At 41.0% G+C, this 21,309-nt stretch overlaps 1 protein-coding gene across 2 annotated transcripts in view; it reads left to right on the top strand.

Annotated features, from left to right (window-relative positions):
- The window catches only part of TAMM41 (TAM41 mitochondrial translocator assembly and maintenance homolog), a 76,436-nt gene that overhangs the window by 14,328 nt on the left and 40,799 nt on the right, over positions 1 to 21,309 (top strand). For both annotated transcript variants that reach the window (XM_022562847.2, XM_022562842.2), the window contains one exon: positions 14,432 to 14,577. In XM_022562847.2, the coding sequence (XP_022418555.1) occupies positions 14,432 to 14,577 (146 nt within the window). The remainder of the gene's footprint in view (positions 1 to 14,431; positions 14,578 to 21,309) is intronic.

The following is a 21,309-nucleotide window of genomic DNA, read 5'->3' as shown; positions in this document are numbered from 1 at the left end:
AAGATCCCACATGCCGCGGAGCGGCTGGGCCCGTGAGCCGTGGCCGCTGAGCCTGAGCGTCCGGAGCCTGTGCTCCGCAACGGGAGAAGCCACACAGTGAGAGGCCCACGTACCACAAAAAAAAAAAAAAAATTGCAAAGGCAGTTGACTCATTTTCTGAATCCCTGTACAGATAAGATTTCATGGAAACGCAATGCTGAAAGAGACCTGAAAGGACTTGTTCTTCAGTCTTTTTTCCAAAATGTGTGTGCTGTGACCACAGCTGTCATTGCAACACGGCCGAGAAAGGAGATGGCATAACCTTGGTCTTGGTTGCTTCCAGCTTCTCATGGCAAAGGCAGGGGAGCAAGCGTGGCGTGGCTGCCTCCAGGGTGAACATGTGGGGAGGGACTCTGGGTACCTCCCTCCCCACGCTCCCCTGTGAGACAGCAGGGACCAGAAGCCTTTTGTCGACTTTGTGGGAGAAAATGCAGAGCCGTTCTCTGCTCTGCCCACGTTGTCAGGATCAGCATAGTGTTAGGTGGATTCCAGTTCTCTGTAAATTCAGAACACTGACTAAAGACATTTATCGAATCTTATCACTGCTCCCACCTATTTGCAGACTTTAAGTCGGCACTCAGGCTGCTCTCAGTCTTGAGCTGAGTTTTGCTCTGCCTCCTGGAAGGGCTGTGTCTTATGCTCCTGGTTTCTCCTGTTGTTCAGTAAACACTTGCTGATTCATAGCAGTATCATCCTCTGTTTCGCTTCTTCTGTAATATTGATTAGGGGCTGCTGTATAGAGACGCTGTTCCAGACACAGATAAGGAGGTCATTAAGTAGGTAGATAGATGTGTAGGTAGGTGGATGGATCATTTATTCCTTTATTCCATTACTGAGTCCTCGTACTACAGCCCTGTTTGTTCAACAAATGTGTGTTGTGTTGTGTGTCTTCCCTGTGGCACACACTGTGCTAGGCCTGGGTGCACACTAGCAAGCGTGACGCGAGTGAAACTCCTCGTGGAGTTTCTGGTCTTTTAGGGAGAGGCAGGCAGTAAAGAAGCAATAAGGCAGTTTGAGATCACGCTAAGTGCCATGAAGAGAAAAAAATGTATCAGGCTGAGGGTAAGGCTGTCTCACAGTGGGTAGCCCGGGAAGGCAGTCTGAGGTGGTGATACGGAGTGTAGGTGGAAATAGTGACAAGGAGCCGGCCCTGGGCTGTTGGGGGACGAGCTGGCAGAGGAAGCGGGCTGCTCCCCACAGCCGGGTCTTGCACCTCGCTGTGTCTGACTCCAGCCCCTCAGCCTCCGGTCACTTCCATTCCTCACCTTGCCGCTTCCTGTTATTTGTGATTGCTTAACCCAGATTTGGATCTGAGAGTTTGGCCAAGTAGCCTGCATTACTCATTTCAAAGAGGTTGGCTTCTGTTTTCCCGCAAAACTTAGGACACAATACTTGCCAATCCTCTCCAGGGGGACTACTTCCAACACTGTGTAGTCCCTACCTTATGAATGAGACATTTTCCAAAAAGTCTTCTGTAAGCCAGTTGTTTAGACTGGGGATATATTTTCCCATTGAAACAACACTGTATATGATGGTTGTTCCTCAGCCAGGACACAGTATAATTAATGGTTACCTAGCCCATAATATGATGGAACTATACTAGGAGAGTGCACATGGGGAAGGATCTAGGCCCTGCAGGCATGTGTCCTTCATAGGTATGAGACTTGCCCCAGGCGATGTGTTGAAAGGCAAGCTTTTCTACCTGCCTTTCTTAGGCTTCTGAGAACCCAGTATCCTTGAATTGATCAGATTCTATCCCTTGGGCAAACTACCTGAACCTCCCAAGCCCTCAGAATATTCCAGACTTCAAGTTACACACCAATGTATTTTTATTTCCAACTTAGACATTTATTTTCCACCTGGTTCCAGTTGAGAGAGAGAATATGTTGTCCCTAACCTGTGAAATTCAACATTTCTCCCAGGCAGGGTCGGGAGGGACACAGAGAAAACAGTGTCTCCGTGTTATTGGACACGTTCCTGCCAGTAATTACTGGCAGAGGCAAGATCTGTCAGTATTGCTAGTAGTAATAATAACCCCTATATTTTATGCAGTATTTAAGGATCACTTTAACTGCCCTGGGGTCAGTATTTATGGCATTATTGTTATAAATGATGGTGAGAAAGGAGTAGGTGGATGATGAGAGCCTGCAAAATTGGGGAGGAGAAAGCTTTCTAATCCTTCAGTTATTCTTAGAAGTCAGCATTTAAGTAAACAAAAAGAAAACCAAATGAACTTTAGGGCCACCTTGAACATTCTTATGGAAGTACAAACTATTAAAATGACTAATTTTAGGTAATGATCCTGGTTTAATATTTATCAAGTGAATCAGCGTACCATAACATATGAAGAACTAAAGCTACAGTTTCTGCTGTAAAGAACTGCACATTAATAAACGTATACAGTCATGGTGAGTCAGTGGTAGATTTAAAAAACAGCCTATGTGGAAAAGGCAGGGGAGTGTGAAAAGCATGGCTTGTTTAGGGAAGAAGGAGCAGATTGACGTGACTCAGGTCCATGGCTTATGGCAGGAGAAAGTAGCATTTTTTATTGTGTACCAGGAATGACTCTGAATACTTTTGATCTAATAACTAGCTTAATCCTCACCACAACCCTTTGATTGGGTGCTCTATTATTGTCGCCATTTAACAGGTGAGAAAACCAAGGCCCAAATCTGTCTCAGGTCAGTTGTTTGGTAGATTAGTAGGTGGTGGAGCTGGAATCTTAGCCCACACTCTTAACCATTTAAATTCACTGCCTCTCTGGTATTTTGGAGAAGAGGTTAGGCCGGTGTTGGGCAGGGCACTGAATACAAACTGAAGAGGTGGGAATTTCACAAGCAATACACAACTAAGAGCCACAGAAGTTTTCAGGCATTGCAAGTTGGTCCAGGATTTGTTGTTTTGGAAAGATAATTTTGCCAGCACTGTGCAGGAGGGAAAGAGACGAAAACCAGGAAAATTTTTTCGTTCAGCCTATAATTAGGGGAGTCTTCTCTGCCTGGCGCCCTTGTAAGCTCTGGGGATGAAGGAAATAAACAAGGCAGGCACAGTCCCTGCCCTCATGGGGCTTTCTCTGTAGGTAAAAAATCAGACAGCAAACACGTGGCAGCACAGAATAGGGGAGGAAGGAGAACGTTACTTTAGTGTAACCAGGGAAGGCCTCTCCCAAGGTGACGTTGGAACTGAGCACCAGCCTCTGAGGACCCGTGAGCAGAGCCCGGGTGAGAGCTGGCCAGGCAGAGAGGAGTCTGTGGGGAGGACAGTTAGGACCGAGTCTGTGTCGGTTGCCCTGTATCCTTGACCTCCGGAACTCTGCCGTGGCTCATGGCAGGTATCTGTGCATGTGTGTTGGGTGGATGGACAGAGCCCAGCAAGTCTGGATGGTGACGAGGGCTCAAACTAGGGCAGTGCCTCAGAGATGTGAACAGTTTCACGTGAAAATAATCAAGGTCAAACCCTTAACTGCTTCAATTAAGTATTCTATTGATATTTACTACTTTGCTTTTTTTTTTCTAAGTCATAATATTACTTCATGGAAGGGAGCATTTGTAAAGTGTTAAAAACCCAGTCAGACTCCTGGGTTCACGTCTTAGCTGTAACCTTAATTAACTTTCTGCCTCCTTGTAACTCAGTTTCTTTCTCTCTAAAAAAGGCTTTTATAGGGATTAAATTAAATCATACATGTAAAGTGCTTAGCCCAGTGCCTGGCACATAGTAAATGCTCAGTAAATGTTAGCCCTTATTATTCTGGATACGTGTTTGCTTGTATTAACACAGACACTTAGAAAGGGCAAGACTACAGTCAGACCTGAGTTTGAACACCAGCCTTGTGGAGGTGCTGGAACCTTTCTGAGCCTGTTTTCTTCTTTGTAAAACAGAAATAACAATCTCATAAAAAGGTTTTCAATGAGATAATATTTATAAAAGCCCCCAGCTTCATACCTCATTGATGGTTGGGGCTCAGAAAATGACTGCTATTATTATTTATTACTATTATTGTGTACTATTGCTGGCTATAGAGGTTTTCCTCAGGCTGAGACACCTTTATTCGCTCGATCATTCAGTGATTGGTGGGTGCTCAGGCTGCCTCCGTCCATCATTGTTTTATTAATGACACTGCTGCGAATCACTTTGGCCAAATTACTTTGGTACAGAAGGGGGCAGAGTTGGAAGTTGTCTAACTTCCTTGGACACATTCTCCAAATTGGAATTATGTTGTCAGTTATAATAATCATAAAACTTGTTACATGTTGACAAATAATGCCTGTTGAAGTTAGCAGAGTACTTAAATCAGGTGGATTCACTTGGCCCTTTACAATCCTTAAGAAACAAAAAACACCTTCAAGCACTGTCAGTGAGAGAGAGAATGGGTTTGTTTCGATGCCAGATTGTCTGAACGCAGTCTCAGCTACTTCTAGGAATAAGACAAAGCAGTGAGGAAGTGCCAGTTGAGTGATTCTTGGAGAAAAAAATTAGAAATGGGTGCCCGAACTCTAAAAGTGTGAGTAAACATCCCCATTTCTGGATCCTGGTCAAAGCCAGTAAAGAAACATTTTCTCTGGGGTGAGAGTGTTAAGATTTATTCCATGACAGTCACACCATCTGTGACCTTGCAAGCAGTGTCATTGAATGACTTGCATGTTGGGGATTGACTCTTTCAGTAATTTGGAAGCATATTTCTCCAGGCTTGGCAAGCTTGAGCTTTTGCTGAAACCTCACTTGGAACTCTTTTTACTCAGTCGCTTGCTAATTTCTGAGCATGCAACACCCCTGAAGGGATGTTAATCACCAGTCATATCTAACGTTTCTGGATTACTTACTGTGTATCAGGTATTGTTCTAAGTGCTTTACATGTATTAACTCATTTAATCCTGGAAACTTGTAAACTAACAACTACTGCTGCTTCCACTTTACATTTGAGGATACCGAAACCCAGAGAAGTAAGTAGCTTGTCCTGGGTCATGTAGCTTCTAGTCCTGAGCTTGGATTAGAACACAGGCACTCTGGTTCTAGAACCCTTGCTCTTAGCCCGTCACTGTTCTACAAAGTGTCTGTGAGGCATGTGTCATTCCTGGTTTACACCTGGGACACTCTTCCCCCAGGGCCCCTTGTGTCTCGCTCCCCATTTCCGGTCAGCTTTTGCAGCTTGTGTTTTCTTCGGTGCACTTTCCATCATCTGAAGTACTGTTTATTTGTTGGGATTCTTGTCTCTGGTCTTTGTTCTACCACTTAGGATGCTGAGGGCAGACGTTTTTGCCTTGCTTTGCTCACTGTCCTCCAGTGCTTACAGTGGTACCTGACATGTACTGGGCGCTCAGTAAATACTTGATGAATGAATGGATGGATGGTGTGACATTGGTTCCTTCCTGAACCAGTATCGTAAATCTGATTCCTCCCCGTCCCTCCCTACACCTCTCCGTTATGTGTTCTCTACAGGAAGAGAAAATTTTATTTATTTATTTATTTAAAATAAATTTATTTATTTATTTTTGGCTGCGTTGGGTCTTCGGCATTGGGTTTTCGTTGCTGTGCGCAGGCTTTCTCTAGTTGCGGCGAGCGGGGGCTACTCTTCATTGCGGTGCGCGGGCTTCTCACTGCGGTGGCTTCTCGTTGCGGAGCACAGGCTCTAGGTGCGCGGGCTTCGCTAGCTGTGGCACACAGACTTCAGCAGTTGTGGCTCGCAGGCTATAGAAGGCAGGCTCAATAGTTGTGACGCATGGGCTTAGTTGCTCCGTGGCACATGGGATCTTCCCAGACCAGGGCTCGAACCCGTGTCCCCTGCATTGGCAGGTGGATTCTTAACCATTGTGCCACCAGGGAAGTCCCAAAAAATTTATATATGATTCAAATTTATATCACCAAGTACATCAGCTGTTTATTCTTATCTCATTCTCTTCCACGTGCCATGGAGGTATTTTGGGGATGTATTTCAAATGATGTGTTAGGCTGCCTCCTAGAAATACTGCCTTAGTCATCTTTTTTCAAATAAGAATTATTTTGTCCACATGCAAAAGAATGAAGTTGGACCCCCTAACATATACCCTACACAAAATTAACTCAAAATGAGTCATGGATGTAAGAGCTAAAACTGTAAGACTTTTAGAAGAGTCACTTTGGGTTATGCAGTGGTTTCTTAGGTATACACCAAAAGCACAAGCAACAAAAGAAATAGATAAATGGGACTATATAAAAATTAAACTTCTGTGCTGCAAACAAAACTGTCAAGAAAGTGAAAAGGCAGCCAACAAAATGGGAGAAAATACTTACAAATCATGTATCTGATAAGGGACTAGTATCCAGAATGTATGAAGAATTCTTAGAATGCAGTAAAAAGACAAATAACCTAATATAGAAACGGGCAAAGGACATTTTTTCAAAAAAAGTATACAAATAGCAAATAAGCACATGAAAAGATGCTCAGCATCATTCGTAATTAGGGAAATGTCAAACAAAACCACAGAGACCCTGTTTCACACCGACTACAATGGCTATAACCAAAGTGACAGGTGAGAACAGGTGTTGACGAGGATGTGGAGAAACTGAAACCCTTGTACATTGCTGGTAGCACGTAAAATGGTACAGCCGCTTTGGAAAAATAGTCTGGCAGTCCCTCAAAATATTAAACTTAGAGTAACTATGTGACCCAACAGTTATACTCCTGGGTATCTACCCAAGAGAAATGAAAACATATATCCAGACGAAAAGTCATACACAAATGTTCATAGCAGCATTATTCATAAAAAATGGCCCAAAAGTAAGAACAACCCAAATACCCATCAACTGAGAGATGGATAAATAAAATGTGGTACATCCATCCAGTGGAATATTACTTAGTCGTAAACAGGAATAAGTACTGATAAGTGCTACAACATGATAAACTCTGAAAACATTATGCTAATCGTAAGAGACCATACGTTGTGCAATTCCACTTGTACAAAATGTCCAGGACAGGCAGATCTATAGAGACGGAAAGCAGATTAGTCTTCGCCTGGGGCTGGGGTGGATGGGTGGAGGGAGGGTGACTGTTAATGGTACAGGGCTTCTTTTAGGGAGGCTGAAATGGTCTAAAATTAGATGCTTGCATAGCCCTGTAAATAAGCATGGAATTATGTAGTTGACATAGATGAATTGTACGGTGTGTGAATTACATCTCAAAAAAACCCACAGCTGTTTAAAATGAGTATTATGCTGCTGTGTCGACTTCCAGTTTGGGCTCCTATTCCTGAACACTTTCACACGGGAGTCCCACGTTGTAACCTGCCCTGAAATGCTCTGTTTTCATGTCACTTACCTCCTGGGCAGAGCCTGTATCTTTGTATCCCCAGAGTCCAGCACGGCTCCTGGCACTTAGAAACCACCCAGATATTTATTGAGCTGAGATGACAGTGGTAGTGCAGTTAGTCTAAGAGGGGAGAGTTACCCAGTCAGTATCTTAAAAACTCCGGGCTTCCTGCACCCTCTGTCCTTGCCCTTCCCATATACACATCGTCACAACAATATCTACTTCACTATTTACGAAGCACTTGCTAATACCTTGATCATGTGAACTTAAAAGCACTTTTGTGAGGTCAGTATGACTATTACAGACATTTCGCAGAGAAGGAAACTGATTCAGAAAGGTTAAGCAGCTCAACTGCAGCCACCCTGGGACATTGCCAGACTTGAGAGCCGGGGCCTTTCCACTCACATCCCTACCTTTGTAATAACGTCCCTGACTGCTGCAGACATGCTGGAATCATAGAGCAGGCCAGCTACAGATGGGTTACAAGCCTCTGAGTTTGTCTTGATTTCAAGTCAAGGAGAGGTTACCCTTTTGGTTACCCATTGAATTAGACTGGCAGTTCTCTGGCTTGAGCAGTTATAAACCCACCAGTAGAGGCATAAAATAAAAGTCAGCAGTCAGTTTTTCTCAATTCCTGTATTTTGTTGTAAACATATATTTGCAGGTAAGAAAAATTGATTCCTATGATCAGATGCTGGTTCATGCTGTGCTCACGATTTTATCATTTTGTCCTGAAGCAGCAGGTAATAAGCCCATTTGCTTGCTGTTCCCCATGGCTGAGCCGGTTCTGCTGCACAGCAATTGGAGAAATTCAATTCAGCAGACATTTATTGATGTGCCTTCCTGTGCCAGGCAGTGCGTGAGGAGCTGGCGGTTCAGGGACGAATAAGCTTCAGTCCGCGTTCTCAGAAAGTCCATGGTATTTTCCAGCTCCTTTCATCGTGGCATGCAGTTGTTCTTTGGGGAGGATTTGGATTTGTATACCCTTACATTTTGGTAATGTACAGTCCTTCTCTCAGAAAGTTACTATCTAAAATATAAGAAGTTTTTGTTTGTGGAATGTACAGGGGAGAAGAAATGGCACAAATATTTAGAACTCAACAGTGATGCAATTTGATCTTTCACTTCTGAGCCAGCCTGTTAGATTCAGAGTTTGATGACATTTCACCCCTTCAGAGATTAATAGAAGACGTTTATAGGCTCTGAATAAAAGCGTAAGGATTTACACAATTGAAAGTTAACCCAGCTGCCTCTCCATTCACATTTGCTGAGATAGCATGTCTGTGCATCTGCGAATTTATTTTAAAATGCTAGAAGTAGTGTGCCAACATTACAGAAGTGAGGGAAATGGAGGAAAATTACAAAGTGAAGTAAAGCTATTACCTAAGACATTGCTGCCCTGATACTAAGAGGTGGCTGGGCCTTGGGCAAGCTGTCTTTGCAACCCCATCTCCTCATCATTGAAATTGAGAATAATCAGTACCTTCTTTTTTTTTTTTAATTTATTTATCTTCTGCTGTGTTGGGTCTTAGTTGCTGCGCACAGGCCTTCTCTGGTTGCGGTGAGCGGGGGCTACTCTTCATTGCGGTGCACAGGCTTCTCATCTCTGTGGCTTCTCTCATTGCAGAGCATGGGCTCTAGGCTCGTGGGCTTCAGTAGTTGTGGCACGTGGGCTCAGTAGTTGTGGCTCACGGCCTCTAGAGCGCAGGCTCAGTAGTTGTGGTGCACGGGCTTAGCTGCTCCGAGGCATGTGGGTTCTTCCCAGACCAGGGCTCGAATACGTATCCCCGGCTCTTATAGGCAGATTCTTAACCACTGCGCCACCCGGGAAGTCCCAATCAGTACCTTCTTTGCGAGGCTTTGCCAGCCCTGAACTAGACAGCCATTGTGAAGCACAGGCCATTAAAAAGCCCACAATAAATGTGTATCTTATTAGAGCAAACATAACCATTTTAAAATAGTCCTTTTGTCTTGTTTTTCCTGTTTTTTTACAGTTGTTTCCTTCTTGTACTTTTGTATCCTGGTTTCTTAGCTGCACATTATTACATGGTCATTTTACATCTCACAGTGTGTCGTGCCTGTAATTTTTAGTGGTTGCACCCTGCTCCGTGGTAGGTGTGGGTGCACCGTTCCCCTGTCGTGGGACATTTGGTTGCTGCCAGGATTTCAGTGTTATAAATAGTGCTTCAGTGAACAGTTGTGTGTGTGGAATGTATTCAGTTGCTTCTTGTGAAACCTCAGGCGGGTTCCATCATCCCTGTGTCTCTTTTGCCTTCGTGCTAGATCGGGATAGGGCAGCATCCACCGGAGAGGACAGGTGCGTGGACAAATGAGGTAATATGACAAAGCAAATGCTCAGCGAAGTTTGCCTCCTAACCTCTGTTTGGGTTTGTTGCTTGGGGCTTCCTCTCCAGAGATGAGGTTTTATCATTCACCGCTTCCAGAAGTATGTTAGCAGTTTATAAACTCAAAAGCATTATGTGAAAGAACCAATTTCTCTACACCCTCACTAGCAGTCATCCCAGGGTTTAACTATGTAACTCTCTTCCCTTTAAAATAATAGTGAAAAAAACAGTCTTGATTTTTGAGCAGCTTGTTAGGACAGGACTCACTTGAGCTCACTGCTCTAACCAGTCCCGACCTCATCTCACAAAGGTTGGGTTCCAGAGGCTGTTTGTAACTCTTTTTCCAAAGCTTATAGTCCCCACATGCTTTCTACCAAATTGTAGTGTAAGTTGGTCCTTTGAGGCTTAAAAATCCAGTGTATTTTATTCCTTACTGAAGTACATACTGACTATTGGATATCTTTTTATTTTTCCAAACAGACCAACAGTTTGCTCTAGAAGATCTGCTGTGGCTGGTCATAATTTTGATGATTCCCTTCCCTGCTCCCAAGAAAAGAAATCGGTGAGGGTAACCACATGTCCTGGTTTGCCCAGTTAATACTTGTCCTGCTGACTTTGCATTGCCCACTTCACCCTCAAAAGTGACCTAGTTCGGATGATAAGTTACATTGTCACCCTCCCCCCAGGGGATTCCTCAGCAGCTGAGGTATCTGCCTGCTCTTTCCACCTCACTCCTCCCCCAGACTTCTTTCTATCTGCCCAGCAAAGGCTTCAGCCACATGGCTTTCTCCAAGCTTCCCCAGGGGTTCCTCACGTGTGCCCAGCCTCTTCTGAGTTAACGTTAGCCCAATAGGCGTTCACACAAGTTTTCCCATTTCGTCACTCTTTTGCCCCCATATCTTGCTGATGGTCGCCAGTGGCATGGGCAGGGTAGGGCACTTTAAGTTTGTTTCAAAAGTTGTTCTTTGTCCTTTGGAATTAGTATTTTGCAGCTCAGTTCATACCACAGGCCAATGTAAGATTCCTCATTTCTCACCACTTGCAATTTTTTTTAACTTTAAACTGAGCGTAGTCTTTTTTTTTCTTAAACTAAATTTCATACTTTTTTTCCAGATGCTTTGGCATCATATAGAGGCAGCCTTTTGGTGCTTTTTTTTTTTAATTGAAGTATAATTGACTTACAGTATGATATTAGTTGCAGTGTACAACACAGTGATTTTATATTTTTATACATTACAAAATGATCACCATAATAAGTCTAGCTATCATCTGTCACCATACATAGTTATTACAATGTAACTGACTATATTCCCTATGCTGTATATTACATCCCTGTGACATTTCTTTTATAAATGGAAGTTTATACTTCTTACTCTCTCTCACCTATTTCACTCATCTCTCTCCCCCATCCCCTTTGGCAACCATACGTTTGTTCTCTGTATCTGTGAGTCTGTTTCAGTTTTGTTGTTTGTTTTGTTTTTCAGTTTCCACATATAAGTGAAATCATACAGTATTTGTCTTTCTCTGACTTATTTTGCTTAGCATAATACCCTATAGGTCAATCCATGTTGTCGCAAATGGCAAGATTTTATTCTTTTTTTATGGCTAATATTCCATTGTGTGTGTGTGTGTGTATATATATATATCCCATCTTCTTTATCCATTCACCCATCAGTGGGCACTTAGGTTGCTTCCATATCTTGGCAGTTGTAAATAATTCTGCAGTGAACATAGGAGTGCATATATCTTTTCAAATTAGTGTTTTGTTTTCTTTGGAAAAATACCCAGAAGTGGGATTCCTGGATCATACAGTAGTTCTATTTTTAATTTTTTGAGGAACCTTCATACTGTTTTCTGTAGTGGCTGTACTAATTTACATTCCTGAATGAGGGTTCCCTTTTTTCCACATCCTTGCCAACACTTGTTACTTGTAGTCTTTTCGATGATAGCCATTCTGACAGGTGTAAGATGGTATCTCAGTGTGGCTTTATTTTGCATTTGCCTAATGATTAGTGATTTGAGCATCTTTTCATGTGTTTATTGGCCATCTTTATAAAACTTCTTTGAAAAAATGTCTATTCAGATCTGCTGCCCATTTTTTAATCAGGTTGTTTGGGTTTTTTGTTGTTGAGTTGTATGAGTTGCATATATCATTTGCAAGTATCTTTTCCCATTAAGTAGACTGCTATTTTGTTGATAGTTTCCTTTGCTGTGCAACAGCTTTTTAGTTTGATGTCGTCCCATTTGTTTATTTTTGCTTTTATGTCCCTTGCCTGAGGAGACAGAGCCCCCCAAAATATTGCTAAGACTGATATTAAAGCTCATATGGACAGAGTTTTATGGTTTCAGGTCTTATTTTTAAGTCTTTAATCCATTTTGAGTTTATTTTTGTATGTGGTGTGAGAAAGAAGTCCAGTTTCATTCTTTTGCATGTAGCTATCCAGTTTTCCAGTACCATTTATTGAAGAGACTGTCTTTTCCCCATGGTATATTCTTGCCTTCTTTGTCATAGATTAATTGAACGTGTAAGTGTGGGCCTATTTCTGCACTCTCTGTTCTGTTCCTTTGATCTATGTGTCTGTTTTTGTGCCAGTGCCATACTGTTTTAATTTCTGTAGCTTTGTAGTGTAATTGGAAATCAGGGCGTGTGATACCTCCAGCTTTGTTCTTCTTTCTCAAGATTGCTTTGGCTTTTTGGGGTCTTTTGTGTTTCCATATAAATTTTAGAATTATTCATTCTAGTTCTGTGAAAAATGCCACTGGTACTTTGATAGGAATTGCACTGAATCTGTAGGTTGCCTTGGGTAGTATGGTCATTTTAACAACATTAACTCTTCCAATCCATGAGCATGGTATATCTTTCCGTTTGTTTGTGTAGTCTTCAGTTTATTTCATCAATGTCTTATAGTTTTCTGAGTACAAGTCCTTTACCTCCTTGGTTAGATTTATTCCTAGGTATTTTATGCTTTTTGATGGAAGTGTAAATGGGATTGTTTTCTTAATCTATCTTTCTGATATTTCATTGTTAGTATATAGAAATGCAACAGATTTCTGTATATTAATTTTGTATCCTTCAACTTAATTCATTTGTTCTAATAGCTTTTTGGTGGCAACTTTAAGATTTTCTATGTGTAGTATCCTGTCATCTGCAAACACTGACAGTTTTCCTTCTTCCTTTCCAATTTGGATTCCCTTTACCTCTTTTTCTTGTCTGATTGCTGTGGCTAGGACTTCCAATGCCAGGTTGAATCAAAGTGGCGACTGTGGGCATCCTTGTCTTATTCCTGATCTTAGAGGAAATGCTTTTAGCTTTTCACCATTGAATATGATGTTGGCTGTATGTTTATCATATATGTCCTTTATTATGTTCATTGTGTTTCCTCTATACCTACTTGGTTGAGAGTTTTGATCATAAATGGATGTTGAATTTTGTCAAAACCTTTTTCTGCATCAGTTGAGATGATCATATGATTTTTATTTTTCAATTTGTTAATCCGGTGTATCACATTGATTAATTTGCAGACATTGAACCATTGTTGCATCCCTAGGATAAATCCCACTTGATCATGATGTGTGATCCTTTTAATACATTGTTAAATTTGATTTGGTGGTATTTTGTTGATGATTTCTACATCTAAGTTTATCATTAATGTTGGCCTGTATTTTTCTTTTCTCTTCTTTTCTCTCTTTTTGTGGCATGTTTGTCTGGTTTTGGTATCAGGGTGATGCTGCCTGCTTGTTTGGTTTGGCATCAGGGTGATGCTGGATGTTTCCCAATCTTGGAGGAGTGGCCTTATGTAGGAGACGTCCTGTGGGTCCCAGCAGCACTCTTCCTTCTGGTCACCAGGACTATATAGGGGTGCCCCCTGTATGGGCCAAATGGGCCCTTCTCTTGTGGTGGGGCTGACTTCTCTGGGCATGCTCATAGGCAGGGCTGGTTCCTGGCCCAGTTAGCTGTCAGGCCCTGCCTGTGTGGTGCCCACTGGCTTGCTGGTGGTTGGGGCTTCTCCAAGGGTGATTGGCTGTAGGGCCTGGGGCTGGTTCTGACCCAGTAATGAGCAGGCCTGGTGCTAATAGGCTAGAGGGAGGACTCCAAGATGGCGCTTGCCAGCACCAGTTTCCTCATGGTAGAATGAGCTCCTCAGAATGGCCACCATCAGCGTCTGTGTCCCCAGGAGTCCCAGTTGCCTCTTGGCTTCTCTAGAAGATCAGCAAGTTCACCACTTGCAATTTTTTAAATTATATCTGCTTTAAAGTTTATCTTAAATGTAAACCTTGCCCTTATCAAATATAATAAGGTTATTTATATTCATAAAGCACCTCAAAAGCCCTCACGCAAACAGCAAGCAGGGCCAAGCTGAGTAAGCAGTACCAAGGACACAGCTATGGTGAGGCACACAACCCCCATCTCTGTGATTGGCCACAGGCAGAGTTTTGTTCACAAGATGAAAGTTTATAAATACAGAAGCTTCTGCATTGGAAAAACAAACACATATTAACCTCTCAATGGTGACTACCTTTTGTACTTAGGTAACTATATTTTAACTGCTAAGGGGCTTTGTGATTTGAGAGGCTCTCTTTCCCCCCGAACATGTGCCTGCATTTCTGGGGTACTGTGTTCCCAGTTTTAAGGTGAAAAAGCAAGTGTTCTGAATGAGAGATCCTGCCAGGTTGAACTAGTGCAGTGTCAGCTGGGGGACTGTAGTTCACAGGTCAGAATGTGAATTCGCAGTGGAAAATTCGTTTTTCTGTTTGTTTTAACCAGGTGACTTTCGGATGGTGGTTGGAGAGGATAAGGCAAAAGTGTTGAATATTGTGAAGCCCAACATAGCCCATTTTCGTGAGCTCTATGGCAGCATTCTACAGGAGAATCCCCAAGTGGTGTATAAAATCCAGCAAGGCAGCCTGGAGGTAAACTATCTGTGGGAAATCCTGTGGACTTATGTTCTTCCGTATATTTGAAATAAGGCTAAAAGGTACACAAATGACTAGTAAGTGACTAGTAATAAGAGGCTGCCTTTGGAGAAGGGGACCAAGGGCTGACATGAGGCGGGGGGAGGTGGGGACTGGTCCTCACTGTGTGTGTCTTTTTTGCCATTTGAAGTTCTTACTATGTATGTTAATTATTAATCAAAAATGAGTGAAAATAAACTCTGAAATTACCTTCTTTCCATCCCCAAGCCCACCTGCCTCCCCAGAGGTAGCCTTATTAACAGTTTGGCATGTTTTCTTCCAGATCTTGTTGCATGTACTTTTGTATGTATTTGTACATATACACATGTATGAAGCAGTTTGGTCTTTTTTGTTTGGCTTTATTTTACATAAATGTATTCATACAGGTTATTCTGAAGCTTGTTTTTTCCCCGCTTGTTATATGTATCATGTCTTGGAACTTTTCTTTGATACATCGAACAAAACTTTCTTTCAAGGCATTCTTCAAAATATTAAATTTTTTGAAAAGAAAAATCAAAGAGCCTTTCCTTTGAGAAAAGTAATTTGCATTTAAGATTTTTTAAACTATAGAATCCATGGTTTTTTATCTTTAAGATAAGGAATACTATTTTACTTTTTTAATGCTCTTCCTCTTCCACATAATAGGGGCAACTAATATTATGTTGAATGACAAGTTAATGGCATTTCTAGAACTGAAAGGAAACTTTAAAAAAGTAGGAATTATTTTAAATGTAATGTTGGAGAATAACATGAATGCCCAGAATACTCACCACTCAGGTTAACAGATTTTGCCATGTTTGCTTTAGATTGAGGTATTTTGTTTTTAATTTTTACTTTTCTCAAAGTAATGCATACATATTGTTTAAAAACCAGGTGGCACCCCAAGGTTTGTAACAAAAAGCAGCAGCTCCCTACTGTACACCTTCCTACTTGTCTGTGCTACTTCCCAGAGCAACTGCTTTCGTCTCCTTCACTGATTCTTCTTACGTTTACCTCCATATTTCTAAGTAATATGGTTTGATTGTTATTCTTGATTTTTTTCAACTTGTACTTTATTTTTGTCATCTTTCTATGGAAAATGAGGATTTTTTACTCTCTTATGCACCGCAATCAACACACATACATTCTCTCTCTCTCTTTCTCTCTCTCTTCCTCGCCCCATCCCCCACCCCCACTCCTCCACCGCTTATGCTCCATGTATAGTTATTACATAATTTTGGGTTAGGGTAATAGTCGATATTTACTTTATTGTGACACATAACTTTCTTCATTGCTAAGATATACTACTATGAAATTTCCTTTCCTGTACAACTTTGTTTTTCTTGGAGTTAATCACTGTCTCATTTTTTTCACTTGCTTAGTTTCTATGTACCTGTAACTAATTCACCCTCAAATTCTTCTACAGACCTGTAGAACATCTTCCACTGTAGACAAACACATCACGTGTGTTCTCTGTTTCTTACTTTTCTTGGGGACGTTCTTCCTGGAGCCCTGTGTCCCCTGTTCCTTTCGGGTATGGTTCCATTCTAGGCTTGATGCACAGCTCTTCTCCCAAAACTTTCTTTCATTAGTACCCGAGAATTTCTTCCCCTCTCCTTTGCAAGTTTTTGGTTTACTGGATCTTTTCCTCTTTCACGGTTTACACTTTAATTTTGATGAAGCATACCTTTTAGTACTTCCTAACATAGGTTGTGAAGGACGTAAATTTTTTGAGACCATGTACATCTGAAAATTCTACCCTCACACTGATTGATAGTTTGAGCTAGATATCAAATTCTAGGCTGGAAGTAATTTTCCCTCAGAAGTTTTAAGTCATAGCTTCATTTATTCTAGCTTCTAGAGTTGCATTCAGAAGTCCCACACTAGAGACTGTCATACAGAGTGAAGTAAGTCAGAAAGAGAAAAACAAATATCATATATTAACACATGTAGGTGGAACCTAGAAAAATGGTACAGATGAACCAGTTTGCAGGGCAGAAGTTGAGACACAGATGTAGAGAACAAACGTATGGACACCAAGGGGGAAAACCGCAGTGGGGTGGGGATGGTGGTGTGCTGAATTGGGCTATTGGGATTGACATGTATACACTGATGTGTATAAAATTGATGACTAATAAGAACCTGCAGTATAAAAAAACAACAAACAAACAACTAATACTAAACTTTCTTTGGGTTATTTGTATGGAAATATGTTAATATAAATGTTTCAGACATGACATGAAATTTCTAAAAATCCTATATGTTCTGGTATAATGTTATAAGTCATAATTCTAGTTATTACTTTAAAATGTGTATCTCAGAAATAACTAAATTTCCTTGTCAATTGCATTACTATGAACTTTCATCAAATCTTTAACCGTGGTCATTTTTAAGTCTTTGGTCATTTACAGACAGTTCTGGGTGCACTCTGATGCTTTTGCAAAAATGTTCCTATAAAAGGGTTTCACCTTCAAGGAATTCATGGAAAAGACTCTGACAAGTACAGGTTTCTGGTAACTGACTATACTGCTGAACTGAATGAATAAGCATTTTCAGAACTCTAATGGAAAACTGACGAATTCATAAAAGTGCTCACAAAAGATCAAGATGAAAAAAATTAATTACATGGGACTGAGTGAACTGATGAGGATGATTATAATTTTTGTGACTTTCTGTTTGAATAAAAAAAATAAAATGTCCAACACTATTCAGATTCCTTATCCTTTGGATGTGACCTTTTTTATCTCTCTGACAGTATTTAGGATCTTTTCCTTTTTTCCAATTTTTTTTTTTTTTTTTTTTTTTGCGGTATGCGGGCCTCTCACTGCTGCGGCCTCTCCCGTTGCGGAGCACAGGCTCCGGACGCGCAGGCCCAGCGGCCATGGCTCACGGGCCCAGCCGCTCCGCAGCATGTGGGATCCTCCTGGACCGGGGCACGAACCCACGTCCCCTGCATCGGCAGGCGGACTCCCAACCACTGCGCCACCAGGGAAGCCCTCCAATATTCTTAAATTTCATGATGATTTGCCTTTGTCTTTGTGTGTATGTTTTTCATTTATTTTTAAAATTATTATAGTTTTATGGCTGCACCATGCAGCTTATGGGATCTTAGTTCCCCAACCAGGGATCAAACCCTTGCCCCCTGCAGTGGGAGCGTGGAGTCCTAACTGGTGGAATGCCAGGGAATTCCCATGTTTTTCATTTATTAGTCTGTCATTTCATGAGCCTCTTTTGGAAATTCACGAGCTTCAGTTCTAGGAAATTTTCTTTTATCATTTCTTCATATCCATTTTCTTAGCTTGTTCTTTCTAGAATTCCTGTTAGTTGGTTGTTGGACCTCCTTGTTCGATTGTTTCTTTCCCTCATTCCTGTTTCTTTGGGTTTTTGTTCTGTTTTCCAGAAGAATTGTTTGAATCAATCTTCTAACACTTCTTTTGAATTTTTAATTTCCTCTGAATGTTCTTTTTTATAGCATCCTGTTCTTGTATGAATGCATTATCTTTCCTCATCTCTTTAATGATCTTTATTAAAATTTTTGCAGTTTTTTGTTGCTCTCTATATTGTCTCTGTTTCTCTTAGTTCCTTTTTTTCTATGGATTCACTCTCATCTGTTGTGTTAGAAGCTTTTCTCAAATGTTTGCACATCCTTTGTGGCCTGTATTTTAAAGAGCAAGGCAGTTTAAAAAATGCAGACTGGGAGTTCTTTGTGATGGATAGAGCTTGTCAGCTAGTGAGCTTCACTATAGGATTTGGGACAAGGACCTGGCTGTTTCATTGGAGGACCCCAAGTTTCAGTATTTGTAGAATTTCTCCAAAGAGACATCATCTACTCTCTGGTTAGAGGATAGGGAAAGATAATGTGCCTAGCTGCCAACTTTTAGAAACTGAGCAAGGGAAAACAGCTGGGAATTTCCTTTAACTGTGAAAATAAACTTCCAAATCCCTCAGTTTGGCCTCTGAAAACCTGGATGATCTATGTTCTAACTGGCTTCTTATTGTGGGGAAATGCACAAGAATAAGATGAGTGGGCTGAGCTTCAGTTCCCAGAGATGCATCTAATCTTAAAGCTGCCACTGATACCCATCTTCTCCCGCCTCTGCTGCCCATTCCAAATTCCCCTCACCCTTTCTAGCATTTAGGCTGGTCTAGGTGAGGTGGCCCAGACCCTCATCCCTGAGGAGTCTGAGACTCTGGTCACCATGCCCATCTCGGACTGTAGCTACTACACTTTCCATTTACCATCAAAGTTGGGCAAGAGGTAATAAGAGATGTGTACCAGCAGCCCTACCTCCTGATGGTCAGGTTTAATTATTTCTGCCAGTATGGTGATTCATTTCTTTGTCTTCTGGACTTCTTGTCTGCCTGGGATTCTAAAGTGATTGGACGGCAGTTATAGCTTTAAGTTTGTTTGTTTGTTTTTAATTAGTTATCCATTTTGTACATATTAGTGTATATATGTCAAGCCCAATGTCCCAATTCATCACACCACCACCACCCCCCTGTGACTTTCCCCCCCTTGGTATCCATACTTTTTGTTCTCTACATCTGTGTCTCTATTTCTGCCCTGCAAACTGGTTCATCTGTGCCATTTTTCTAGGTTCCATATATATGCATTAATATACGATATTTCTTTTTCTATTTCTGACTGCCTTCACTCTGTATGACAGTCTCTAGGTCCATCCACGTCTCTACAAATGACCCAATTTCATTCCTTTTTATGGCTGAGTAATATTCCATTGTATATATGTAACACATCTTCTTTATCAATTCGTCTGTTGATGGGCATTTAGGTTGCTTCCATGACCTGGCTATTGTAAATAGTGTTGTAGTGAACATTGGGGTGCATGTGTCTTTTTGAATTACAGTTTTTTTGGGTATATGCCCAGCAGTGGGATTGCTGGTTCATATGGTAATTCTGTTTTTAGTTTTTTAAGGAACCTCCATACTGTTCTCCATAGTGGCTGTATCAATTGACATTCCCACCAGCAGTGCAAGAGGGTTCCCTTTTCTCCACACCCTCTCCAGCATTTGTTGTTTGTCGATTTTCTGATGATGCCCATTCTAACTGTGTGAGGTGATACCTCATTGTAGTTTTGATTTGCATTTCTCTGATAATTAGTGATGTTGAGCAGCTTTTCATTTGCTTCTTGGCCATCTGTATGTCTTCTTTGGAGAAATGTCTATTTAGGTCTTCTACCCATTTTTTATAGGGTTGTTTGTTTTTTTAATATTGAGCTGCATGAGCTGTTTATATATTTTGGAGACTAATCCTTTGTCCATTGATTCATTTGCAAATATTTTCTCCCATTCTGAGGGTTGCCTTTTCGTCTTGTTTATGTTTTCTTTGCTGTGCAGAAGCTTTGAAGTTTCATTAGGTCCCATTTGTTTATTTTTGGTTTTATTTCCATTTCTCTAGGAGGTGGGTCAAAAAAGATCTTGCACTGATTTATGTCAAACAGTGTTCTTCCTATGTTTTCCTCTAAGAGTTTTATAGTGTCTGGTCTTACATTTAGGTCTCTAATCCATTTTGAGTTTCTTTTTGTGTATGGAGTTAGGGAGTGCTCTGATTTCATTCTTTTACATGTAGCTGTCCAGTTTTCACAGCACCACTTATTGAAGAGACTCTTTTCTCCATTGTATATCCTTGCCTCCTTTGTCATAGATTAGTTGACCATAGGTGTGTGGCTTTCTACCTTGTTCCATTGATCTATATTTCTGTTTTTGTGCCAGTGCCAGTACCATATTGTCTTGATTACTATAGCTTTGTAGTATAATCTGAAGTCAAGGAGTCTGATTCCTCCAGCTCCGTTTTTTCCCCTCAAGACTGCTTTTGCTATTCGGGATCTTCTGTGTCTCCATACGAATTTTAAGGTTTTTTTGTTCTAGTTCTGTAAAAAATACCATTGGTAATTTGATAGGGATTACATTGAATCTGTAGATTGCTTTGGGTAGTATAGTCATTTTCCATGTTCCTGGATAGGAAGAATATTGATTCTTCCAATCCAAGAACATGCTATATCTATCCAACCGTTTGTATCATCTTTAATTACTTTCATCAGTGTCTTATAGTTTTCTGCGTACAGGTCTTTTGTCTCCCTAGGTAGGTTTATTCCTAGGTATTTTATTATTTTTGTTGCAGTGGTAAATGGGAGTGTTTCCTTAATTTCTCTTTCAGATTTTTCATCATTAGTGTATAGGAATGCAAGAGATTTCTGTGCATTAATTTTGTATCCTGCAACTTTACCAAATTCACTGATTAGCTCTATTAGTTTTCTGGTGGCATCTTTAGGATTCTCTATGTGTAGTATCATGTCATCTGCAAACAGTGACAGTTTTACTTCTTCTTTTCCAATTTGTATTCCTTTTATTTCTTTTTTCTTCTCTGATTGCCGTGGCTAGGACTTCCAAAGCTATATTGAATAGGAGTGGCGAGAGTGGATATCCTTGTCTTGTTCCTGATCTTAGAGCAAATGCTTTCAGTTTTTCGCCATTGAGAATGATGTTTGCTGTGGGTTTGTTGTATATGGCCTTTATTATGTTGAGGTAGGTTCCCTCTATGCCCACTTTCTGGAGGGTTTTTATCATAAATGGGTGTTGAATTTTCTCAAAAGCTTTTTCTGCATCTATTGAGATGATCATATGGTTTTTATTCTTCAGATTGTTAATATGGTGTATCACATTGATTGATTTGCGTATATTGAAGAATCCTTG

This window comes from Delphinapterus leucas, chromosome 10 (assembly GCF_059928025.1).
Source record: "Delphinapterus leucas isolate spDelLeu-1000000601 "Yukka" chromosome 10, BTC_Dleu_Yukka2, whole genome shotgun sequence".
Lineage (NCBI taxonomy): Eukaryota > Metazoa > Chordata > Mammalia > Artiodactyla > Monodontidae > Delphinapterus > Delphinapterus leucas.
Note: the sequence above shows the minus strand (reverse complement) of the source record. Positions and strands in the feature narration are given on the sequence as shown.